At 40.0% G+C, this 26,793-nt stretch overlaps 2 protein-coding genes across 6 annotated transcripts in view; both read right to left on the bottom strand.

Annotated features, from left to right (window-relative positions):
* The window catches only part of camsap3 (calmodulin regulated spectrin-associated protein family, member 3), a 32,451-nt gene extending 11,613 nt beyond the window's left edge, over positions 1 to 20,838 (bottom strand). For 2 of the 3 annotated variants that reach the window (XM_042504786.2, XM_042504787.2), the window contains exons 1-3: positions 20,324 to 20,837; positions 8,671 to 8,933; positions 536 to 676 (exon numbers count right to left, since the gene is read on the bottom strand). In XM_042504786.2, the coding sequence (XP_042360720.2) occupies positions 536 to 676; positions 8,671 to 8,933; positions 20,324 to 20,456 (537 nt within the window). In that variant the 5' untranslated portion in view covers positions 20,457 to 20,837. Of the gene's footprint in view, positions 1 to 535; positions 677 to 8,670; positions 8,934 to 20,323 lie in introns of all 3 variants that reach the window. The other variant, XM_042504788.2, reaches the window with a different exon arrangement.
* A 2,203-nt stretch (positions 20,839 to 23,041) lies between these two features.
* The window catches only part of xab2 (XPA binding protein 2), a 61,238-nt gene continuing 57,486 nt past the window's right edge, over positions 23,042 to 26,793 (bottom strand). For 2 of the 3 annotated variants that reach the window (XM_088091133.1, XM_042504793.2), the window contains 8 exons: positions 26,213 to 26,326; positions 25,947 to 26,109; positions 25,643 to 25,833; positions 25,360 to 25,482; positions 25,089 to 25,260; positions 24,385 to 24,511; positions 24,138 to 24,250; positions 23,042 to 24,002 (listed from right to left, as the gene is read on the bottom strand). In XM_088091133.1, coding sequence (XP_087947259.1) covers positions 23,941 to 24,002; positions 24,138 to 24,250; positions 24,385 to 24,511; positions 25,089 to 25,260; positions 25,360 to 25,482; positions 25,643 to 25,833; positions 25,947 to 26,109; positions 26,213 to 26,326 — 1,065 coding nt within the window. In that variant the 3' untranslated portion in view covers positions 23,042 to 23,940. The remainder of the gene's footprint in view (positions 24,003 to 24,137; positions 24,251 to 24,384; positions 24,512 to 25,088; positions 25,261 to 25,359; positions 25,483 to 25,642; positions 25,834 to 25,946; positions 26,110 to 26,212; positions 26,327 to 26,793) is intronic. The other variant, XM_088091134.1, reaches the window with a different exon arrangement.

Raw genomic sequence — 26,793 nt, 5'->3', positions numbered from 1 at the left:
ATGAAGTTGCTCAGTGTTTTAAGGTTTTGTAATGCAATGTCAAAAAAAAAGATTCCTAAAAATGAGCATTTTTTTAAGACATTTCAAAGAGTGATTTAAGACGTTTCAATGCTTATTAAGGCCTTAAATTTGGATAATTGGATTCAATGACTTTTTAAGGATCCGGGGGAACCCTGTGTTAACGCCTTTAAAAAAGCAGCTGCAAAGTTCTCAATCAAACTGGCCTTTGTCTCACCTCATGCTGTCTGATGTGTGTTTTTTAAAGTCTGTAGTTGCCAATGTTTTGTTTTATTTTCAGTTTTTTGGTTTTATATTAAAGTATATTTTATTCCTATAAAGGATTTTGTGACCTTGCTCTGTGGAGGGAGCATTATAAAATATAATTTCACTTTTTCTGTAGCGAAACAGACATTTCTAATCATCTCAAACACATATCCTAGTTAAAAGGTAGAGAGGAAAGACAATATTCTGAATGAGTCATTTTCTGAGACGCGTGCTTTACACAAGCACTGTTTCTCTCTGGCCTGCTCCTTACCTCGTTAACCCAATGAAGCACAGCATCCTGCCAGCTGGAGGCTCCGCCCAGCAGATCGGCAGAGCCACATGTCTTCACCGCAGTCACTGTCTCCATGGCTCCCACTGCCATCAGGGCATCTATCACTGCCAGGTGAGCACTCTGCACCAATCACATGGGAGAAGGAAGAAGACCTGTCAGACGCCTGACCATTTTAAAGTGAAGGCCAGGGAGCCCAGACACCATCAATAAATTACAGCTAACAAAATCATGCTGGACATTTTACTGCTCCATCAGGGCACTGCTCACTGCAGAGATCACCTCCAGCTCCTGCAGAGCGGCCATTATGTACCGGCAGCTTCCTCAAGAGGTCACTAGAAGCCAGCAGTGAGTCAGCAGAAAGGCCTGCAAGAGTTTTCACTCACATCACTAGACGTGGATGAACTTTGGACCTTTGTTTGTACAATCATTAAATCATTAAATAAGCAATGGGCCTGTGATATGATAACGTGTGTCCCAGGACTGTCATTCCTCAGCTGCTTTACCTTTATTTGCCTTCTCGTCAGCGTGCTTTGCTTCCCTTTTGCGCAGTGAAATATTGCTGTATGACTCATGTGCAACAAACTACAGTAACTAGATCACCAGGAAGCACAACAAAGAACAGCATTCTCTGTTAGAAAACAGGTGCTCAGCGTCTTTTCTGCAGTTTTGGTGTATGAATGTGTTTTTGTCAGAGAGCAGTATATTCAGATCTAATCAAGATGTTGGGTTTTTCACACAACTAGAACAATCAAACACTGTTATTCCACATATTTGACATTCCCAAGCCTTTGTTTCTGACTGACATAAGTATACTTGAGAGACCATTAAAGAGCCTTTTCTCTAACGGCTAGAGCCCATTAAAATGCACCGCCAACATTATCAGCTCAGTAAGGGATAGCACCTTAAATCTATAAACCTGTTAGCTCATTAGAAGTTGTACTCGGTTTGTGCCACATGGCAACAACAAACAGTGCCTAATCTTCATATTGTTGTAAATGATTCAGACATTTTTCACACCATTTTAAGAGCATTTAACTAAGAAAATTGGAAAATAAATGAATTATTGGGTTTATTCATGATCTAACACTCGTGGCATTTGTCCAGTTTTTCCATCCAGTTTTTTTTTTTGCAATTATTAAGACAATCACAGTAGCTGGTAAATAAAGTTATTTCTAGTTTTTGAAAGCCTCAGTGGGATCATAGCTCATTAACAAAGTCTGCAGGGCTTGAAAGTCTGGAGGGGAAAATTATTAGCCTGTGAGGTTATATTATGAACAACTCCTCCTCCATATATAGTAATTATGTTTAATGTATGATCCTTCTATTTTTGTCTCCTGTGCCACTTTTAGTTGCCATACAAAAGCAATACTGGGGCCCCTGTTTCCTCACTACTGGCTAACAGCAACAAGCTTCTTGCTATAATTATCAATTCTGGCTGACAGAGAGGACAGGCGGGTCGAAAACAACACATTCCTGTCATGGGGCCACTCCTTCAATCGCCAACCTTCAGTTTTGAGTCTAATCTGTGCAAATCAGTGCCTGTTCCCTTTAACTACTTACAAATTCGACTTTACAGGCCAGACATTCCTCCTTTAACCTCTTATGCTGCCCCAGATGGGGGCTAGTGGCAGTCCAGCTGCGTGCATGAGCCCTGTCTGCATGTCTGCCTACTCAACCCTGATGTAAAGTGCTGACCTGGGCAGGCCCGGTGCTGGGGCGGGCAGGGCGGGCTGTGCCAGCAAAGGCTTGTCAGATAGCATTGGGCCAGGCTCTGTGGATGTGCTGCAGTCAGTCACTGGGAGCTGTGTGGCCCTGCCTGGCCTGCCCTCCCGACACTGTTGCCAAGACTAGGGCTGCTTGTGTGTCCGTGACATGATTTGTCTGTTCTGTGGAAATGTCTGCAGTACAGAAGGGGACAAACGGCCTGCTTAGAGACTTCTCAGAGCTAGCCACAATTTGACTGACTTATAGTAGGGGTGGGCGATATGGAGAAAATCAAATATAACAATATTTTTGACAAAATACTTGATATTGATATTGTGGCAACAATAAGGGTTAACTATTGGTGCTTCATCAAAATTACACACTAAGATTTTCAATAAATAATCTGGCTAATTCAGAAAATGCCATCACATTCAGTAATGCAGCCTTTAAAACCAGAAAATGACAACACTTCTGATGTTACAATATTCAAAATCTAAGACACTATCTAGTCTCATATCAAAATACTGATACAGTATCCATATACTGCCATATACTGCTGTTATGGAACACTGAAACAGTCGGGCTGGGCAGAAATTGACTTAGATCAAAGATATATTTATGTTGATTTTATATACATATTGCATTATTTTACAAAACTTTACAATCCAAAATAATGATCCTTTACAAATATAAGTAATTGTTTTGCATATGTGAAGTCTTCTGTCTGATGCAAAACAGACAAAACAGTTTATTGTATGAAATGTCAATTTGATCATTTTTACAGGTGATTTTGCATGCATTTGCCACAATGTGATGTACACTTGCCACTTCATTATTTACTTAAGCAATCCATTACCATCGCTTTGCATATTCTGCCTTTAGAAAGTAAAGTGGCCTATTATTAGCACTTTTTTAAAAGGTGTTAATTTAGATGTATGCTTTTGCTGCGGTCTCATCCACGTGTGAAACTACATTAAAGTTTATCAGTAATTTATGCACTATTGGATCAGTGCATGGACTTGTGTACTTATTGATACCTTATTCAGCATTTTAGAGTATCAGAGGCATTTATGATACTGGTATCAGTGTCAGAATAACTCTTATTATAATAAAATGTGTTTTTCATATTCTTCTGCACTCATGTTTATCTAGTGGCTTGGAGAATTAACAGTTACATCTCTTTCTAATACAATGCAGTCCAAACTACGAATTAATTAAAAAAATTAAAAAAAACAAAACATATAAAGCAATAACACCTTGGCAACAGTGTTAACTAAAACTAAACATTTTACCTCTGATAGGCAGAATTTATGGCTGAGCTGCTGTTTATGATTGCATTAGATTGATTCAATATTGAGAAAAAAAAAAACTCTGATATTGTGATACAGATTTCAACCATGTCTGTTCTCAGGTGTTTGAGGCCTGTAAACAAAATAAACAGTGCTGCTAAATTGTGTCAAAACAGTCAGAGTGATTTAAGGCAGCCACATATTTTTTTGCATTTAGCCAGAACGTGTAATCATGGGCTGAAACTATTGTTACGGTGTGAAAGGAGACAGCATGACTGAGAGGATAAGAGGAAATGAAAAAGACAGAGTGACAGACTAAGCGAAAGTGGCCAACCCTGTTGTCATGCTGTACAGTAGTTATCAGGCGGAGAGAGTAGAGGCTGATTCATGACAAAAAGCGCAGAATAAACGGGGAAGAAGGGGGGAGGGGGTGTTTGCCCGTGGATTTCCCATCACAGGCCCAGGAGAGCTCGCTAAGCTAAATCACAAGTCTCCCTAATGAGAGGGGAGAGAGGAGCATGAACACCCAGCACATAGCCTGCCAGATCACCATAACAACCAACCAGCTGACCCACAATGCATCTCAACACAAGCCTGACCGCAGCACTGCTCTGTGCCCCTGGCTTAGCACCGGCTCTCTGCGCGGAAACATCCAGCCAGCAAACAGTTAGCACCCCTCAAACTGATGTAACAGAGAGAGGAAAAATTAATACCCCGTCAATTAACCCCATCAACACAAAACCTTTATGGATCAGTTTGGCAAAATCTGCTTGCATAACCGTGTCAACAACTCAGTCAAACAAAGAAGGCATCTTGTGGATCATTAAGTGAGATTATGATGAGGGCAAAATCTGATTATGTCTGAATTATGACTTAACCCCACCCCCTTCCCTGCTCGGTGCCTACTGAGCGGGAGACAAACAGGGGGATCAGGCAGGTCTGGGGCCCAGCAGGGGATTTAGACAGGAGGTGCTCTCAAGGCTCACGGTTATATGAACACTGATATGTACAGAAACCGTATGCTAATGCACAGAAAATTAGTCTAGAATAGCTTTAACTGTGTTTAACATACTTCAGATGGGTTTAATTACGACCCCACATTAGTTTCTTGTCTCATCGAGCAGAACAATTGGTGTAAGATGATGGTTAGCGTTTCTGATAGTCTGCCACTTCTGTTTTCAACTAAGCTCCTGACTGATGCTCACTTGACCAGAAAGCTGCCAACACAGCAGTATGATTTAAGACAAAGTGTCAGTGCCTATCCAAAACCAACAGGGGACCGGGAAGAGGGTTAGCTGCATTATGGCTACATGACTTACTTTGTCACCGTGGGAACAAAGGCTTAAGCGCATCTCCAGCGTAATCAATATCAGTATGCTTGACATAGAAAAATATGATTATATTCTACTGCCTCATTTAAAAATAGATGTAAAAAAAAAAAATACTTTGATACTGTGAGAAATGTTAGCTCCACAGTGAGTCAGTGGTCATCTCTGGCGTGTCATCCAATCGTGGATGATGACGTTCAGTCTGCATGGCAGATTATCTCTAATCTGGGCTGGGCCACCACCAGAAGGACATTTACCAGTAGGCCACGCACACACACGCACATATACACAGCAAACAGGGGATGGAGGCAGCCGGAAGCTCCTCTGCTGGGTCCTGAGGTTGTGCCGTCTACAAAGCTTTCCTTTCATGATAACCCTGGCCTGTAAAGATACTGTTGCTTGGCTTGCAGAAGCAGTACCATTGATTTACAGTTTTCACATACATCAATACTTATCTCTCTGTTGAATTAACCATATAAATATACATTTTTTTTAACAAGAGATGTATGCGTCATTAATAACAATGAAATAGCAGCAAACCACTATTTGCTATTTAAGCATATAGTGGAATAATGGCGACCTGAGTAACGCTCCCTCTGCATGTGTTGTAATCTGAGCTTCTCCATTTTTTGTTATGGTAGCCGGGCTGGCTGCGCGTGCATGCTAGTGCATGTGAATCCCTGTGAGTGTGTCCCACTGGCTCATTGTCGCTGCTCTGCACTGTGCTCATATGACAGTCACCACTGATATCGGGGCAGCAGTGTCACACAAGCATGGCGCCCACCCTCAGGTTAACCCCAGATAACAAAATACTGCAGACACTCTTGCCGTTTTCAGCACTGTTTACCGACTTACCACTGCTAGCTGCCGAGTCAGTCACCCCATATTGTGAACCATGTGAAGACAACCTGAATCTGACTCTGAATCACAGGTATGCTCTAAATGCCACATAAAGCTCCTTTAGGGTTTAAAGTTCCAGTGTTTAGGATTTAGAGGCATCTAGCTGTGACATTGCAGAACTGAAACTTCTCTTATGTGCCACGTGTTTACAAGAACTACGGTGGGAGACATGAAAACAAAATAGCCCTATCTAGAGTCAGTTTAGTCGTTTCTGGGCTACTGTAGAACTAAATGGCAGACCTTAATATTTCCAGTTAAATCTAAAGTGAAACATCTTTATATATTACAACATCAGCATACAAAAACCACAATTAAGACAGAGTAAATAAATACTCTGGGCTTTCTGAGCATACTGTGTCAAAATATTACATTCAGACCTGACCTTCTCCTGACTATCTACAATCCAGAGAAAAATGGGACTCACTTTCCACCTGTCCCAGATCACCGCTCACGCCATTGTCTTCCTGAATATTTTTTAGTCTCACAATCAACTAAGGAATTTTCAAGGTCTAGAAGCAGGGACAAACTGCAAAAGGTTTTTTATCCAGTAGCAGAAGAGTACAGTTTGATAAAGAGAATTATTTCTGTAATATTAAATGTGTTAGGAGAGCTATAATGTGCCTGATTTTGCCCTACTTTGATCATAGCGCCTACCGTGTAGTTTTATTCAGAGCATGCCGTTGGCACTCTGCTACTGATTCTGGTGCTGCAATTTAAGCCAGCACAAGCATCTTTGTGGTTTAGAGTAAACCTACATCCCTGGATTTACACATGAGCCAAATATCACAGTTCTCACCAAAAAAGATGAAATATGTGTGTATCTATAACAAAATGAAAACACTGTATGGCAGCTTGACTGACAGTACTGTTAACTTATCTGCGACAAACATGACTAAACATACTTTTATGTAAGTTCACTATATATTACCTTGTTGTCCGACACGGATATGTGGAGCTTTAATATACAGCAGTGCTGCAGCAGACTGCTGCTGCTCCAAAGCCGTTTACTGGCCAAGACCCACATTGATGCTCCATCCTTGTAATGCTGCTGCAGCATGACCCAATTTCTTAGCTTGCCACACTGTAGCTACGCTGCCAGTCAGCGACAGACAAGCTCAGAGAGCAGCCTCCGGCCAAGTAGCGACTGGAAGGCTCATCGACCAAAACAGCAAATGCAGCATTAACAGTTACAGCCAAAAATAAGAGTTTAATGGCTAGGATTTACAGCTGAGATGGTGCGGCGTCTGACCTGGGAGCATCACCCAAAAGTGAGACGCATGCAAGCAGACAAATTTATGCACATACAAATCACAGCAATATCATGCACGACTGAGACCTTGTGCGTCATTAGGCCATTATTACTGGTGCTGTATTGATGAGGATGTAGGCATTATTACTATTATTACAATCTTTAATCTTTTGTTGCAACTAAATGCCTAGTTGGCGCCTTGATGTAAAAAGGCAAATTTGTCAGTGCAGGTTGTAATTGTCAGAAATCCTTCAAGAGCAATAAGGTATGTGGTTCTGTCTACAGTCTAGTGTTGTCAAAATATCAATTTATTGATACATATCGAATATGAAAATTTGAAAATGTTTCGATGCTCATTTTCTGCAGTATTGATACACTACACTACACAGATTATACTTGGAAAAAAGACTATATGACTGAATCTGTACAAAACATCCACTGTATCTGCTTCCAAAGTGCATTTATCTGCCTTGGTAACTATACCAAAAAAATACAAACCGAGGTCCAAATTCTCATACCACCAGCCTCGACTTTGAATGCTCTACTGCTTCACACAATGTCTATGCTATTCAGTTAAGAAAATATCACAGATGCATGCACACCTTTTCAAGCATATAATTCAGCTCATCATCACCGCAGCAGCAGCAGCAGCACCTGCTGCAGTGGCCAGTGCTCAGCAGCAGTGGAGCAAACAGCTTTCACCTAACAACACTCTCCACGCAGATCCCTGGAGACTCCCTGCTTTGCTTTCAAAAAAACAACCTGTGTATGTGCATGAACCAAGGAGCCCAGGAAAAGGCAGCTGTATGTGGCTTTTTGAGGAAAATAGTAATCTATTTTGACATAGGTTTTGTAGGAATAGAGTTACAGAGTCACTTTGAAGCAAAAAGCAGTAAAAGTTACATTAAACCTAAAAGCATCCCTGAAGCATCCCTTCAGAATATCACGATTTCTAATTTGAAATAAACTCCCTTATCTGCAGGTTTTCAGGGTGGAGAGTTAAGGACTGTATTGTGTGTGTGTGTGTGTGTGTGTGTGAGAGAGAGAGAGAGAGAGATCCATTGTCAAGGGTTAAGAGGAAAAACCAGTTTCTCTTGATTCAACTCACTGAGTCGGCCCAGAGCATTCTCTCAACACAGATTCTTAAGTTTCACCAGAACTGTTTAACTATTGTTCTGATCTGGAGCATCTATTGAATCTGGACTCTCTCTCCTTCTCACACCCTGGAATTAAAGTAGTCATCCCTTGAGTCACTACGACTGGCCTTGTCCTGGCAGCTGGATTCACTCATCCCCTGAGATCAGCTGGGGGCAGTGTGAGGGCGGGCGGGGGTAGGATTGAATGAGTGGGGGTCTTTTTGATGTCCTTTAATCCCTTGAATCAAAGCATAAACAAGCCCCTATATCAACAACCTAGCCCACCTGACCCCTTTTGCTACAGACTCATGGATAGCAGAACATCTGGTTGGGAGACTTTCACTTCCTGGGATGATAAACAAACAAAAAATGGTTTCTACCAAGACAGCACTCCTGTCATTTCTTTGAAACAATCCTCTCAGGCCACTACCAACAACACTGACTGCCAGACTGGTGTGGCGTCAACAACTTTGTGTTTACTTTTCCAATAAGCGAAACATAACGTTACCATTTTGATAGGTTTATGCCGGAGGTCTGCATCAGTCACTGGTGTGTCCTGGTCTTTGGAGACAATGCCTCTCTGATTGAGGAGCTGCAGCAAGGCGGCGTTGTCTTTGGGCTGTGCATCGACTCCGGCGCCCCCCAGTAATAGACTGTAGGCCCGGCAGTAGAGCTCTGAGGACTGCAGGAGGCGCGTAACTGGCGGTTTAAGGTGTTCCTGTTCATACTGGTCACAGTAGAAGGGGTCACGCAGCTCTGCAGGGACATGTTCTGCCAAAGGACAAAAACATACACACACAGTTTGATTCTGAAGCGGCAGTGCTACTAAAGAACACATTTTACAAACAATATGTTGATTAGGAATATAAGACAATATCAAAATACTTGGATATTATGTTCTGTGATACAGTTTAGATTTTCAAAAACACTGTCAATATTTAAGTGTTCAAATTTTTAATTTTCTTTTTTTTAACCTAAAGAATCTTTCAAACATTTTAATCCAAATGTTTTTTTTTCTGATATAAGCAATTCACTGCACAAAAAGTAGATCTTTTCATATTTATTATTTTGTAGTACTACAAATGCAGATTGCACTGTTCTGAGTGCATAAAAAAGTTATTTTTTTCTGCATGTGGTGTGGTCTTTATATTATATAATATATATAACATATATATATATATATATATATATATATATATATATAGTTCATCTAAAGTTAGATTTTAAATATCACAATGTATTGCCTTGCTTCCAGTGTTGCAATACATTTCAATCCAATAAATCATAACGCCTGTATCATGATACATATCATATTGCCAGATTCTTGCAAATATGCAGCCCTTATATTTAAGGAGATGTACAGATTGGATGAAGTTCTGAATGTTATGAAAATGGCCCTTTATTTCTTCAACCAAAATCACCTTGTCGCTGGCATGGAAAACTGCTGTCTGCCAGGTTTGGTGGCAGATTAAGACAAGTGGCGTAAACCCTTGAGCGATAATCATATGAGTGAGTAAAGCAGAGCAAAGCATCAAGGTCAGTGGGGCATGAGGAGCTCAGAGGTTGACATCTGCAGATTACAAGATGCTCCATCCCTCGCTCCTTTCTGCCTTTTAAACCTCTTGCTGTGAATATTGCTCAAAGACGATGTAAATCCCAATAGCAGAAATAAGAAACCTGACCAAAACCTGCAACCTCAGAACTATCAAGACAGGGTCCAACATTAATGCTTTTTCCCCCATATTCCCAGCCTAGTGAGTTGGTCAAAAATCTTGCCCAAAGTCAATATTGATATGTACGGAAGCCCTAAGCGGACGTGTTTTTTTCTTTTTTTTTTACAAGCCGTTTTCTCGATATAACGAGATATTATCTCGTTATAACAAGATATTATCTCGTTATCTCGAGAAAACAGAGTTTGTTTTCCTGAGATATTATCTCGTTATCTCGAGAAAACGAACTTTGTTTTTTGGTTTGTTTTTTTAAACTTTATTGAATGAACGTCAGAAGAAGAAGTGGCGGGTGGATGATGGCGGGTGAAATGCGTGCAGGTTCTCGCCCCTGCACATACCAAAAAGCACCGGAGCAACAGTATAATAATGTAGTTATGATTACTGATGAATTTGGGTGATGTGACCCTGTAATAATCATCTTACCTTGCGCATTGGTCCGCGCTGAACACCGCACGGCACCTGCTGTCACATCATCCACCCGCCACTTCTTCTTCTGACGTTCATTCAATAAAGTTAAAAAAAAAACAAACAAAAAAAAAAACAAAGTTCGTTTTCTCGAGATAACGAGATAATATCTCAGGAAAACAAACTCGGTTTTCTCGAGATAACGGGATAATATCTCGTTATAACGAGATAATATCTCGTTATATCGAGAAAACAGCTTGTAAAAAAAAACAAAAAAAAACACGTCCGCTTAGGGCTTCCGTAGATTTGCTCCTAAATCTTTTTTTTAATTTTTATAAGCAGTTGTCAAATAACAACAAAGACTAAAGTTAAGTGACATGAAAGACAACCCCACTTTATCCGCCTTGCTCTCACACTTGAGGCAAACCTTGCAGTATATCCTCTAATGCCACCTGACTGAACTCAAGTTTCCAGGATAACTAAAATGCCTGCTTGCACCTCAGCTCATAAACTCTGTCTTTACCCAAAGCCATTTTCTTGTGAGTGCTTAATTGTAACTGTAAATGTGCAATTATCTAAAGAGATGCAAAGGAAGCAAGATGGCTTACTCCTGAGCTACCTCCATCATCAATTCCAGAAAAAAACTATGTATGGCATTTTATTTGCCCCAGGCAGCTGGACAATCCCTACTGTTGATCACTGCAAAATCAAATGAGAAAATAAAAATTCTGTCTCAACAGTATGTGGTACTCAGTTTATAGTTACTAGCTAAAGACTGTAGAAGAATCTGTTCAGACTGGTCTCTCTGCAAATAACATTACAGCAAACATAATCCTAAAAACATACGCTAGACACGCCCTCTGTGAAACTGGTTTCTCTGCGTCCAGACCAAACCAGCAACAAATTCAACAGTATGTGTCTCTGTGCAAACATACTGGAATAATTAGTAAAGGGCCTTTGGGACAAAGGTTGACATGCTGAAATACTAGCTGGCTGCCTGAAAAGAGAAACTTATGAGTCCCTTGGATTTTTTCTAACAGAGAAACAGGGGATTATTACAAGGGAGGTGTCACTGTGTTGCTGTATCATTATAAAGTCATGTAATGGATCCACTGACAGCGTAAACAAAACAAAACGCCCAGCTTCAGAGGTTAGACAATGCGCTGCTCCCTCTCACTCTCACTCCACGATGACTATAGCCGTCAGACAATATTGTCGGTCACGCCACATGGTCTGTTTTGTTGTAAATATGCTCCTGTGTGCCAGAACTACAGTGCTCACTTTACTGCTCTGAACACTGTGACACACCCACCAAAATGTACACCTTTAGCTGTAGGTTTGCATATTTACATAATACATGCGAAAAAAAAAAAAAAAGTCTTCCCACGATGACGTGTTAAAAAAAAAAAAAAACTTCCCCAGAAGGCAAAGCAGGATGCAAATGCCACAACTCAGTGAGATGAGAGAGATCGATATGAGCATGATTTCCCTATGAGACAGTCTCGCCATGAACGATGACTTTGTGTGTCACATAAGTCACAGAAACAGAGTAAAAATTTCCAAAACTATGAACTTGCACATCAAACATAGCAACAATTACAGAGTAGAGCACACACCTAATGTTTTAAAAATAAAAGGAATAGGAGGCAATAAAAAAGTGACTAGTTAAGCTGTTGGTTAAGAGTGATCTCCCCGCTCACCCACCATAATAATGTGGTAATAACACGGTGATAAATATTAGACTTTTGCCTTTTTGCACAGAACAGCAGATAAGCACTGACCCCATGACCTGTGAGACCGACAGAGCGACTGTTGCTCCAATTTATGCAAACACATAAGCTTGTGTTTTTAATCTAAATATTTCCCTGGAGGTATACTGATGTCACCATTATGGAGGCATCGCTTTTCTGTTTGCTTGGGCTTAGTTACGCTTAAACAAAGTAGAGAGGCTCAGGCAAGCACTCTGTGGAGATTTTGAGTCTTAAAGGGAAACTTCAGTATTTTTCAACCTGGACAATGTTTTTCCCTTGTTTTTGTGTCTAAGTGACCAACAGGGAAAACATTTTTGAAATTGGTCCAGTACTGAACAAGAGTGCTGTAGCCAACAGTCCCCAAAACAGACTACATTGTAGTGTATTCCTTAAGGGCAGGAGCACATCCTCAATGTATGTCCACTGAAACTGCTTGTTTTTGCTACTGACAAGCTCAGATTGATTATAAGTGTTTGACACTATTATGAAAAGGACCCTACAGAGAAATAAAATGTTTTCCTTCATCTTTTGCTTGATTTTTCTCACTGAGAAAAGTCTCACTGAAAACGAAGTCTCATTCTAAAGTCCACACTTTTTCTTTTTAAAACAGTTTTAAAGCGTTAACGATTGCTGTACACACAAGAGTTTTAGCAATATTCCAGAATTAACCTCCATCATGTTAAAATGAATATCACATGGTCAGTCATGTACACTGTAGATTGTCTGCTCTGCGGTTGGTTACTTAGGTGCTCAGATAAGAACACATAGATGGCGAAAAGCAAAACCAGAAATTTCTTTGCTTGAACCAGTGACAAGGCGGCACTGTTAATAAAATTAAGATGAGTACAAGGCAGCAAAACAGAAAAGGAGTTGTTGCAAATAGCAACATGTTTTGGCCTCACATCAACATTTTCAGGTGTCTCTCTTTCCACCCATCTGGGCTAAAGTGCAACACCAGTCCAGTTTCCAATCTAAAAAGGGGTCAGCAGCATTTTCAAAGGTCTCCTTTTTAGCAAAGTGTGAATGCTGGGCGTAAATTTAGCAGTAATTATGCGTTTTAAAATTAAATCATATTGGTGTAGATGTTGCCTGAGAATTTCCCAACAGCAGTGCATCACCTGCTGTTAGTTATGATCTGACAAAAACAAACCTGCAGGAACACAGCGCCATTTAAGTGATGAGCTGGTACGCACAATATTAAGTCCTGTAAAAAACTGCATAATCTAATTAGCAGTAGAGTGGCATTGATGTAGCTTGCCCTCATGGCTGTAGTCAGTTCAGCTGTGTTAGCTCCTCTCTGTCCTGACCTGCAATGCTTGATAGGCTGCTGATAACAGGAGCCATGTGTCTTTCTACTTCATTGACTAATTTAGCTGGCGTGCTGGTCATGTCCCAGACATTACAACACGTGTCTGACAGTAATCAACAGACACAGAGCAGCACAAACACATCCAAACAATGGCAGGTTGAAATCAGACATTTTAAACCTCACTGGCTCCTTTGGGAAGAAAAGGTCCGACAAGACCCCACCAAGCACCCCTTCACACTTCACACTGAAGTGGAACAATCAGCATTGGATTTCAAGAAGGTTGTCACAGTAACAGTGAACATTAAGTAGCTCTCTATTAATAACATGGCACAGCGGTTTGCAAATCGTGTTGCATTTGAATGACACTGTAGGGCAGTTTACTAGAATCATTCAGGAACACCGATGAAATCGTTCATAAGAACTCAGAAATGAAGTTAAAACACTTCTTACCATGCTACTTCTGGAACATTTTATTAAATGAATAGCTCAGCAATACATGTGTTTTGATAATGCTGTTGGCTGTTGAGCTATAAACGTGCTCATCATGTGGTGGAAAGGATCAAACACAGATGATTATCTACTCTCATTTTTAGAACAAAGCAGGTACTGTGTGGTTGCCCCAAAATCTAGCAAATCTAGTGAAGGGGGGGCTATGTTAACACCCTACCCTACATGTGACCACTAGTTCTGAGCAAAATGCTAATGCCAACATAAACACTAGAGCTTAGAGGTCTCAGACTGGGGGAGCTGTCTACATGTCCAGACTGTACTATTATTTTTACAACTGGAAGGGCACTCAGAGAGCACAGACCTTCACCGAGGCTAAATACCCTCACCTCCATGTTTACAAAAATGAAAAATAATTTGTGTATCTGTCCTGTGATTCAAATCTGCTCCAAAATTTAATGGGATCTTCCTTGGCCCATGCTACACCCTTACATCAATGTTTCATGAAAATCGGGTCAGTAGTTTTTTCCATAACCCTGCTGAAAACCAAACAAAGCATTACCTCCTTGGCAGAGTTAATAATAATGTTGTACAATTTCAGTATATTTCAATAGCCAGCTGTAAAGCATATAATTTTGCATTTATAAGAACTTAAACCTTCTACCCATGGATAAAAAAATGGTGCACACTGACATGGGCATTTCCGAAAACACTGCATATAAATCTGCACCTCTCTACTCTTAACAGTCATTTCCTCAACACTGAGGGCAGTCTAAAAAAAGCATTCCTATGAGACTTAAAACATGCTTTCATGTAAGAGTCACATACTAAAGAAATAAGCTGCCTATTTTGCTTGAATTAAACCCAGTTGAGAAATCAGATCTCAAGAAATGTTTGTCAAAAAAAATGTTGGTATACAAATGTCTGATGTTGTGTTTTTTAAGTTTGTCATTCTTGCTTGACACTTTTGTATTCCATCTGTCATCTTGTACTGCAACTGTGGACCACAATCTACCTACCTATCTCTGTTGATCAGATGATGTATGCATCATCTACTGGCTTGAACAAATGTCTCAAATTATCAAAAAATTGTGCCCCAACTTCAACTGATTTAACTGTTTATCTGTTCTATTCCCTTGGTGAAATGCTGAAGCTGAGAAATACATATCCATGCAATTTAAAGGTATGCTATGCAGGAACTGTCGGTTACTGTTTGTACCAGCATCACCAGCGAAGGTGACAGCTAACCGCAGCTTTGCCCGTATGGCGAGTCGCCTCCCTGTATTTGCATTTTTTGGCACTGTGTCCACTACTTTTGTAGCTTCTCCTTGAATGTGCGTGCTGCTTACAGCCTGGCACCTGGTCGCTACTTTCTTATAAAGTTCGGACCTCACCTGCACCCTGTGACCAGGAACGCTCCAAACACAGAGAAATAGAAAACATCACAGGTTGAGGACAGAGTCCCAGCAGATAAATACACTGCCACACACTTCTAGTGGGTCACAAGGGATGACATGGTAGGAATTACAGATGAGTCTATACATTGTATTTTAGGATATACCTGCATAGTATATGTTTAATGATGTCGACAGTATGTGCTCAGAAGGTAAAAAAAGCACAGTTCAAGCAATACACTAGGCATCTACTGTCTACCTATACATTCACAGGTCAACTTACCATGGACATGCCCTCTAACAGCCCTGTGTATCCTGTAACACATCATCACTGACAGTGCTCTAGTATTACATTAGTAACAGTAGCTTTAAATTGCATTAAAGGGCCATTGTGAATCAACGCATATCCTATAGACAGGGGTGCAATTACATTATGGCTGCTCGAGAGACAAAAAGGACAACGTTGTATGACAAAGTGACAAAGTGAGCAGGATGCATTTGTCTTGTTAAGCAATTGCAGAGCTTACTCTGACCTTTGACCTCCCCGTTTGGTGTGGCAAATGCTTCTATCACGACAAAGTATCGCATTATCTTGAAACAACTCTATTTGTATCAAGAGGTTTAGCAAAGTCTGGAAGACTTTCATACAGCACACCAATAAGACTTCCTTGAGTAAACTCTAATAGCAAGGCCACATCCTCCTCAGGTCCTTGTCCCTTGTTGACTCACCATAGTCACAAAGATTGGAGGAGGATGAGTAATCACCTTGACAGAAGTTAAGTATGATCCAAGCAGCTTTGTAGCTAGGTGGAGCTAACATGCTAAAGAAACATCTTGAAAACATGCAGGTACAAGGTGGTTTAGTTTCCACTGCTAGAAAAACTAGAATTACCGCCTCATGGTCATTTGCCTCCACAACCCAGTCAATTTGCAGTTACTGTTTTTCTCCATGCCTGTGAAAACATGGATGCTTTATAAATATTTTTAACCGGGGAATCTGCAGTTTCCTTTCCGTTCCTGAGTTATGACGTTGAGTACTGGCCATAAAAGTGTTTTTGAAGAACATTATAATGTCACAGTGAAGTTGACTTTTTGAATATAAAATGTCATCACCTCATCATTGTACACTATTAGACATTTGTGTGAAATGTTGTCATAATTAGAATTCTTGGGTTATAGCCAAAAACATTTTTAGTGAGGTCATGGCGATCTTGACCTTCAACCTTCAACCACCAAATTTGAATCAGTTTATCTTTGTGCCAAAGTGAACATTTATGCCAAATTTGACAGAATTCCCTCAAAGTGTTCTTGAGATATTGTGTTTAGAAATATAGGACAGGCAGATAGACTAACGATCTCAGTGAGATTACCTGATTACATATTATTAAGTGTAAATATATAAACGAGAGAATATCTTGTGGAAAAAATGTTGTTGAGCCCTAAAATAGATTTCCACAGACTCGGCAGACTCGTGGCTTGTGGTGGCCTGAGTCCATAATAAGACAATGCGTGTTGGTTTTTCCATTTAATTTGCCACCCTTTTCATTGTTCTTATGAACATGTCAGTTTACATGAGCAAGCTTCTCCCAAGCCGACAAACTGGCGAATCAAGAGATTCTGGTCTTTTTTTTTTTATTGTAATGGTACAAAGCAGTTTGAGTCACCTTAAATGATCTGTGAAGTCAGCTGTCACAACTACAGGAACAGATCGTACAACATCTCACGTCATCCTTGGCTAATCAATCTCCATTTACCTTGATGGAAGACATATATACCTACATTGCATGTCAAGGCTTTACATAACATAGGACACTTTCTAGGTGTTGAGCCAAATATCTTCTCTGTGAGTCTTCAAATTCATATAGTCTGATACAGTATAATCCCGATTCCAAAATAATTGGGATGCAATGTAAAATGTAAATAAAAACAGAGTGCCATAATTTGCAAATCTTTTCGGACATATATTCAACTGAGTACAATACAAAGGTAATATATTTATGGTCAAAACAAATAAACTTTATTGTTTTCTGTATATTTATGCTCATTCTGAATTTGATGCCGCAAAAACATTAAGGCAGGGGCATGTTTACCACTGTGTAACATCACCCTTTCTTTTAACCACGTTCTGTAAGCATTTGGGAAGTGAGGACTAATCGTTGAAGTTTTGAAAAGTGAAATTTCTTTTTTAGGATGCACAAGTGGGTCCCCCAAAATCTTCTAGATTTAAAGCATGTGTGGAAGAATGGGCCAAAATCCAATCTGAACACTGAGAGAGGTTAGTTTCTTTACTGATCTTGAAGCTGGCATTGCAAACAAAGGTGCCTCCAAGTATTAAATACAATTCAGTCAGCATGTTTAATACTTTTTGTGTCATTCCTCTTTGTTTATTTTTTCTAATGTTTAATAGAAAAAAAACGACGTGAATTCTTGGGATTTAAAAATTATTGCATTCTGTATTTTTTCACATCTTACACAGCGTCTCAACTTTTTTGGAATCAAGGTCATAAATGTGGAAAATATGAATAAATTTACAAAAGTCAAAAAGAAGTAAAATCATACTTTTTGACATCTATAATGTGTTTGAGCTAGAGGGCAGTTGGAGAGCGCGGACATCCAAATGCCTTACATCGCAATGTTAACGTGAGTGAAAAACTATTTTGGTTCCCGCCCATGACAACAAACAAACAAACCAAACCAAACTGAAAACATAGCCCCATGTCTTTGGAGGACGTAACCGGCACTTACTAATTACAGTACATTACAGCATGTAATGAGATTTATGATGGTTCTTAACAATGTTAGTATGAAACTCCGAACATAATGTTACTGGGCGGATCAAACAGAGTTTATAGGAAACACCCACTTTGTGTGCCGTCTATTGCTACAGCAAGGAACTGTGGGGAGGGCCTGATCTCCTTTCATAAAGGATGTTTCTGTATTTCCTCGACTAAAGGAGACAATAGATAAATTAAAAAGGGATAAAATATTGGCAGCAGTTCTTTTCTTAAGCATCTAGAGGAACTGTTAAGCTTAGGCACAGTTGTTAATTGTCATTTTTAAACATTTTTGTTTGGGGGATGGTTAACTTTACCCTGGTTGTGGTGACTGTGAGGGTCACAATCTTGCAGGGACTCTGTTTATCAGTGCATTCTGTGCAGTTTTCGTTGCTTCTAGCCTTGAAACATTTTTTATGCTAACATAGGTGTTTTAGTCCAAGCCTGTAAGCAGCTTTTGGATTACCATGATTGCACATGTACTCATTTTGGGGTAACCTATATAAGGCTAGAGATCTTTTTTGATTGACATTTGTACGTCATTAGGCCTTTACAAACTCCAATTAAAAGATACTGTCCATGTGCAATGCAAAGACTCAGAGATTAAAAATGTTGCCTACTGTTATCATTAGGTTAATTGACCTGGACGAGCTGAGGACCAGATGACCCGGTCTGGCTCATCCTGTGCTATCTGTTGTTCTACCCAGCTGAGTTTAGGAGAAAAGGATGTGATGATGTCATCTTGACTTTGCAGAAAACTATCAGTGAGGCTGATTAAGACAAAATTACACATCAACCCAGTGTTGGTCCTTTCTGTATCTTTGCATGGAGAGTGACTTTGACCAGAGGGCGTGGCTGAGGTGCTGAACAGCAGCACACAGAGGCTGCAGCAGCCCTGGAACAACGGCCTGCCTGGGATTGTGTAACACACAAGTCATGTTGTTAAAGTAAAATAGAGTTCACCTCCTTCTAGACTAAACTGTGATTCAGACCTTGACCACTAACCTCCAACTGACTATTTATTTACATCCACATCCAACGAATGAGATTGTGTTTAAGGTCGGAAAAAAAACAGCGCCCTATTAGACTATTGTGTGTGCTTTTCTGGTGGAACAAAATGAAAAGGGGCATGCCTTTCTCAAATAGGACTGTTTCAGTGTCTTCTTTGTGAGATCTAATCTTTACCAGATAGGACTCTAAAACAAAGAGACTTGTTATCACCTCAGGGTCAGACACTGACGCTGTTTTAAGTAAAAACCTGAGGCAAATCCATGTCTTATGATATCGTTTCTCTTAGGTGGGTGTGTTTTGCATCACAGAGGCTGGATGGGTTCTTACAGGCATCTTTTGAGGTTTGTTGACTGAGGATATTGAAAGAAATCCCCTGACAAATTGCTTTTCACTCAGTGGACAATGAGGTATTTGCACGCAATTAGGTACTTTATTCAACAGAGTAAGGGGGTGGCTGGGGTATGACTTCAGTTTTTTGTTTTTTCATATCATGACCCTTCCTGCAACTACGAACCTTTTCTCGAGAGTCCCTGAGTGACTGTTGGAAAAATGCATAACCCTCCCACTGCAATGAATAACCGTATTTAACCTTTTATGACTATGATAAATGGTGCGATGTTGGAGATTGTTTAAGAAAACCTTTCAACCACACTTGCGTTTTGGTGCAATCTAGGGTTATCTAAAATAAATACAAACCATTTCAAATTGAATGTCCCTCCCCAAAAGCATAAGTCCCTCCCTAGAACTTAAAAAAATTCATTTGAAATGCCTCCCCAGTTTTGCACCATCCCCTCCCCTCTCATAAATAACAAACAGTCCCTTATTTAATCCTTGTTATGAATTGCAGGAGGGTTTGTTGCTCACATTGACTACTTGGTGCTGTCATATTGGCACAGAAAATCATCTACGCCCCATGTGCTGTGCCTGTGTAACCGGATTAAAAACATACCCGGTAGCCTGCAATTTGTGACTGAAGCCTGGCGGCTAGAAATACGACAAAATGGGTTAGCGTGATAAGGCCTAGGGAGGAGGCCCGTTTCTCTGACACACACACACACACACACACACACACACCTATGAAAATGTGACCACACATTGAGTGAGAACAAATGACATGTGTCACAAAAACCGTGCATGCTCCCCTTTTCATATGCTGCTCTTTGTGCTGAAAATCGCTGAGCTGTACACACACTGTAGCTCCCCTACATGCATGTGTTTTTCGCTACACTGCTGAACAGATTATGCATATTTTGATGGTCAACAAAAGGATGGTGGTCTGCACTAGACCTCTTTGAGTAGTGGTATAACTCACCAGGCCCGCAGCCTAAACTAAAACCTACCTGCACTGCCGTAGGACTTTGCCAGTAGCCATCCGACACTTGCGCATATTTTTGCTTTAGTACAGTCATACAAATCCAATGGCTTTATGTCTGGGACCACAAAAGTCTTCCTCGTGTTAGGAGAGTCCACCATAGCGAGTCTGTGAAAAAATGGGAAGCGGTGCTGGCAAAAAGCTACAAGACTGTTTAAAAATAATCAAGCAATCATGTTTTTAGCTGACTATTCCACACGAGCGGGGCAGCTAGGAATGTGGGTAAGGGTTTTGTCGGGAAAATATCCGGCCCGGCGCTGCTTCCGAGCCACTTAATGTCCTTTTACGTGCGGTTTTTGGAGGCGAAGTCCTTGTTAAATCATGCCTTACAACCAAGCAAAGCCCCGAGCCGCCGGGTTTTAAGTGAAAACCGGACTATTCCCCTCGTTTTTGCCCTTCTTCGTCCGCATTGCTATGTAGTCAGTTCCCAGTACGCAGCTCCAGTGAGAGCCCCGCCGATGACTGACTACCAGGTGCTCCACACTGGCATCACTCACTCAACCCACGGACCAATAGGAAATGAGCTTGAGCAAAGGGGGCGGGACCTCCCTGTGTGAAAGAGACAGCAGGTGGAGGTGTGGTGTGACTTTTGCTACAGGTTCATCTGAACGCCTGAAGGGGCAAATTTGGAGTTAGACAGCGGTGGAGGAAGGAAAAGTTCTGGTACCAGCCTGTGAAAATACTCTTTTAGAAGTCCTGCTTAGAAAATCTTACTTAAGTAAAAGTAAGTAAGGGTAATCAAGAAAATATACTTAAAGTATTAAAAGTAAAAGTGCCCAATGCAGAAATCTTTATATTTATATGTAGAAAAAACACCCCCAATTTTCAAAATTAGCAGGGAAAAAATAAAAATGCAATGCAAGGTAACAATGTAAAAAACACCCAATTAAAAGTCCTGGAATAAAAATTTACATGAGTCACCACCACTGCAAACACATGTAGTTCCCATACTGACTGAAATTACATTTAAATGGACAAAGTCTCACATTTAAGTTTCTCACACTTGAAAAGAGGGTAGAATCCAGGTCTACCTATCATGTCCTGGGCTGTGAAAATGTAGTCTTTTACCTCTGAGATTATGACTGTCTCCTGTGGATGACCCTGGTACAACACCGAACATCAGCTTTGCTACAGTGACCTGGGCAAAGACCATCAGCCTCAGGGGTACTGCCATAGTGGACCCTGACCTCTGACCTCTTGCAGAAAGAAAACAAGAAGAGAACCCCTGAGTATGCTTATGTTAGTTTTATGATACTTTTGATTATCCTGAATTTGAGTAGAAGATTAAGTCATATATCAGCATGCAATATAAATTAAAAATGTTTATACAAGCCCTTTATATATTCTTCCTTGTTACCCAACAACATGCAGGAAAAAAAGCTAGGCATATGATGGTCACATCATCCAGGCAGGGTGTAATGCCAATAAATAATATTTGAGTTACTGTCTAGTGTAGAACAGCAGCAATGTTAAACTCCTGCAGATATTTTCAGGTGCTTATTTACTCTGCTGCACCTTAAAAGCAGCCTGCAGTACATATAAACATGCTAAAATGAGAGCAAAGGAGTAAACGTCATATTCTATGTAAATCCATGCAGAAAGGAAAAATGGAAATTAAGTTTGGAAAACATTTTAATTTGCCTTTAATTACTGTGACTTGAGACAGTCTTTTCTAAAGTGTTGTTTCCAGTAGCACCCTCCACACTGGAAAAACAGAAATCTCAGGAGTGCCTCGTCACATGATGTTGCTCAAAGCTCCAGTGGAGCACTCCAAGGGCTACACTGCAGTAACTTTGTAAGAGGATTACCTCTAAGCTATTTTAATCTAATAATGAAAGAAACAATTTCTTCCAAGAACTTTATTTTTTCATTTAACTCTTATAGGGTGGTGACATCTACATGACATTTAATCTAAAGGTAAGTCCCCCAGGATACATATATTATTGGAGCACATTGTTACAGGAAAACTACCCACAAAATGGCTATTTGTATATCAGTCACTTACCCCGTGTTACCTTAAATTTGTGAAGAAAACTTATTTTTTCTTGCATGCCTCCACATCAAACGAAGAATCCAAAAATGGTGAATGCACTTGAGAGGGTTGTGTTTAACAGCAAAACTATTTCTAAACATCTGTTTACAAACTCTAACAACTTTTGCAGTATAATTCAAGTCTTATTTATCTAGTTGTATGCTCAACACTTCCCAAAACATGCATTTTTACTAAAACCTTACTACTTAAAACACTTACACATAAAGAGTTCAAACTCATGTGCTTGCCTTATGCAGTAGTTTTAAATTGTAAGGTTTTAGTAAAAATGCTTGTTTGGAAAGCACTGAACATACGACTGGATAAATGACCTTTTGATTATATTGCAGTAAGTTGTGTAAGAGTTTATAAACAGATGTTTTGATTTAAACTGAGCCCCATTGTGTAAATAAAGTTTTCTTTACAAATTCAACTTAACTAAGGGTGAGCAAGTGATAAAGAAATTATGATTTTGCAGGTGAAGAAAGACTTTTAATGTGTTAATTCATGTTTGACCAAAGTAAAGTTTGCAAGACACTACAGTGGACATGAGGCTTGAATGCTTTCCTTTGACGAACTGTTCTGATGAAAATAAACCAACCCACCCTACTGTTTTCTAGGCTGTAGGTTCCTCTGCCAGATAAAAGTCACTGCATGTAACAAGTTTAAATCATTTTTTTTATTACAACTGTATTTTCCAGACAATATAAAGAAAGTTTCAGACATTCAAAGAGACCAGCTGGTCATTTAGATTCACTGGTGCACAATTCACAAACACTGATAAACTGGCATAAGGATAACTTTGAAAATGTTGTTTCATACCCAAAACTGTCAGACTGTGTTGGGTCAGACCCCAAAAGACTGAAATTCATCTTACAGCATTGATACCTTAAGCCTCAAAAATGATCAGCAAACCAAATAAACACCTGCATCTATCACAAAAATGGGCATTAGGAACTTACTGCAGGGTTACTGATATTTGAATGGAGCCACAGTATGTTTCAAGTTATAACATTTTTTCTTGATCATTAATTTTTTGCAAGGTACCCACCTACTACTGATCCTCAAGCCAACAATGTGAGGCTTGAATGCTCAGCTCCACTTTCAAATGAATGCCTTCTGTTGAAAAAACTATGCTCCTCCCCTCTGTTTTCTAGGACAGGCTTCCTGTTAGAGAAAGAGCTTTTATTTAAAACAGTGTTTTTACTGTCAATTCTTTTACAAAACGTTGTTCGGAGAAAAAGTCAAATCACATTAAACTACAGTTGCAGTTATTATGCGCCTGCTTTAGAAATTCATTGCAGAAATCTCCTCCGTGTCACAATTATCTCAAACTTCAAACTTGAGAAAGACTGACACCATATGGCCAATACTAGTAATAGTTCCTATCTTGTACATTGTACTACAGAAATACACAAGGGGCCTAATGCTGCCATTCAGTTTTTCAATCGTGTCTGTTTCTATTAAAACAAAATGGATACAAAAAGGCAATAACACAAACTTAAAAATGGAGCCTACTCAATTTCTACAGAAGAGATCAGTACAGAAGGCATCTCTCAGTCATCTTTAAGCCCTCCAAAGACAGCTGTGGGGACACTCTTCTGTTCAAGCTGCACCTCTGTAAAAAGCCAAGAGGAGAAGACAATGAACACATGCATTTTCATAAATAAAATGTGTCTCTATGAATGTTTAAACAAACAACAAATGTTTCCTTTTCACTGCTCAGGCTGGGCCTGTTGTGTGTGTCACTCACCCTCTGGTCCCTGGTCTTCGTCGTCTTCATCTTCGTCATCATCATCAATGTCGATCTCATCAGGATTGGCTTGTTTCGAAAGTTCAGCCAACTCACTGCGAGATGTGTCACTCCTGCTTCGGCAGATGCAGAGAATAAGATTTACATGAAGACATTTAGGTCAAAACATGTAGTCTAATATCATAAACAGGCAGAACTTTTCACAGAATATTAATGATTATCCACTGTGAGTGAAAAAAAGACAAACCTGACAAAGAGGATCTTCTCTTTGGGCTTAGGTTTGTCTTGTTCGGCCTCAGCAGCAAGCTGTTGTGCTTTCTGCTCCAGCATCTTCATGTCATCAATTCCCATTTGGCCTGGAGCGAGATCTGACACTGGATACAGGATGAAAGAAATGCTTGAACACAAACATCAGCCAAAAAGATAGTACTAAAGTACTATAATTCTTGTGCAGCTCTGGGTTGCAACTTCAGGATGAAGGACAAACATGTAGCATCTGTTGGGCCCTAAGAAATCCTTTTTTTATTCTTTCTAAAATTCTGTTTTCTGCTTTAATTTTTCTGAAATTCTGTATTTTGTGACAGAAGCACATTGCGCAGTGTTTCCCATACATTCAATCATTTGTGGTAGCCCGCCACTATTAAAAAATCTGCTTCTAAATAAGATTTTCTATTTTTTTGACCTGTACCACGCTGATATACATCTACTGTTCAGTTATGTTTTGCGAAATGCAGACGGTACTCTAGACACAAATGGAGAAACAGAATGCCAGCTATTCCACATTTTGCAGTTGATTTCATTTTTCTTTTTCAAATTTTGCAACTCTTGCTGTGTTTCACATCGTTGAAACCAAAGGGCCCTTCATCTGTGGCTAAAATATCACGATAATTAAACACCCTCCTCAATGGTCCACACAGTTCACGACTAACGACTTAGTGCAGCCTCTCTCACCTGTGCCTGTGGAGCTTGTTGTGGCCTTCAGCATCTGAGAGGACATGAAGTTGACCTGTGTGTTGTATGTGGCTTGGACACTGCGTTTGATCCTCAGCATCTCTCTAATCGTGTCCTCATTTCCATGGCGGATCTCAAATTCTTTCCAGGTCTGCCAGAAGTTTGCAGTCACCTGAAACATCAAATATATCACGAGGAATTACAATGCACACTGCACAGAATGCGACATTTTATTAAGAATCAGGTAAAGGCAGAAGGGGGTTTATCTCACCCTTGGGTCACAGATCTGGGAGCAGTAGGAGTAGATTGCTCTGGCACGATCAATCTCGCCAAGTTTACTCTCCATGTCAGCAAATCGCAGACACATGTCCCTTGCATGCTCATCAGGAAGGACCTGGATTAAAAAATATATATATTAAAAAAGAAAAAGAACAGCAAATGGTATAATTCTGATAGGTCAGAAATAGTAGAGGGATTTATGTTATAATCCACAGATAATCATCTGAAAGAATCAATAAGACATGTTCATATTCATTGATCATTTTTCCATGTACCTCAATAGCTTTCTGGTAAATTGCCCTGGTATACGTGACCCCATAAATTTCAGCTGCTCTCTTGATGTAGATATTGAACATGTGATGTCTCTCCTCAGTTTCTACTGCCTGTGTTGCTCTTTCATATACAGCCATGGCGTGGCGTGCCAATCCGTATCCCTCCTCCAATTTGGCATACAACAGGTAAATGGCTGGAAAGCAACACAGTGTCGTAAGTCAGGTATCAGCACGTTTAATAAAAAGAAAAATCTGAAATAATGTGAAATACACAACTTGTCAATGTAATTCCAAAAAAGCAACTTACTCTTGGCAAACTTGGCAGGACAGCCATCTAAGGCTTGTTCAAACAAATCTCTAGCCCTCTCCAGCTTCTTGCCCCCGTAACGATCAATGAACTTGGTGAGGTACGTGTTCCAGATGTCATAAACGTTCGGCCACCTGAAGAGAGCAATGCCACGCTCATATGCCTAAAAAGAGTATTGAAAAAGACATTGAGACTCGTATTACACTGGCACAGGCATTCACGCTGATATTAAGTGTTGGTTTAGTTAATTAGTGCCATGTTATTACCTTGAAGCTTTCCTCAAAGTAGTTGTGCTCTTCAAGGAACATGGCATAGTTGATGATGATCTGTGGCGTGGCAATGCGGAGGTCAATGATGCGATCATACACCGCTTTTGTAGACTGAGGACAAAAAAAAGAAAAATGGAGGAGGATTTTAACTAAACAAAAAGCACTCAGAGATGACTGACAGATCTTATTTCAAAGACACAAAAAGCACTCAGTGGATAAGAACTCTAAAACCAACAATAAGAGTCTGAGAGTTTGGCTGCAATGCTATGTACACGTTCTGCGTATCACATAATGTAGTAACTTAAGGTGTCACAGTTCTCCAAATCCACAAGTTGACTTGACTTCCGATTTTAAGTTCATGATTCAGTGTTTTTCAACAATATTGACTATGCCATTGTTAGATAATTGAGTCCTAATTTATAAAGATCATAAATATATAATAAATCTATATATATCATATACAATTTATTCAAATTCAATAATATCTCATTTGAACAGTCATTTAGGCACAAACTGTGAACACAAAAACAAAACGAAAGGCCACTAGATGGCAGAGGGGTACTTTACAACAACTTGAG

The sequence above is a fragment of the Plectropomus leopardus genome, chromosome 18 (genome assembly GCF_026936395.1).
Source record: "Plectropomus leopardus strain MGB_pleo_1.0 chromosome 18, ASM2693639v1, whole genome shotgun sequence".
NCBI classification, from domain to species: domain Eukaryota; kingdom Metazoa; phylum Chordata; class Actinopteri; order Perciformes; family Serranidae; genus Plectropomus; species Plectropomus leopardus.
The sequence above is the reverse complement of the archived record's forward strand: the minus strand, read 5'-3'. Positions and strand labels throughout refer to the sequence as shown.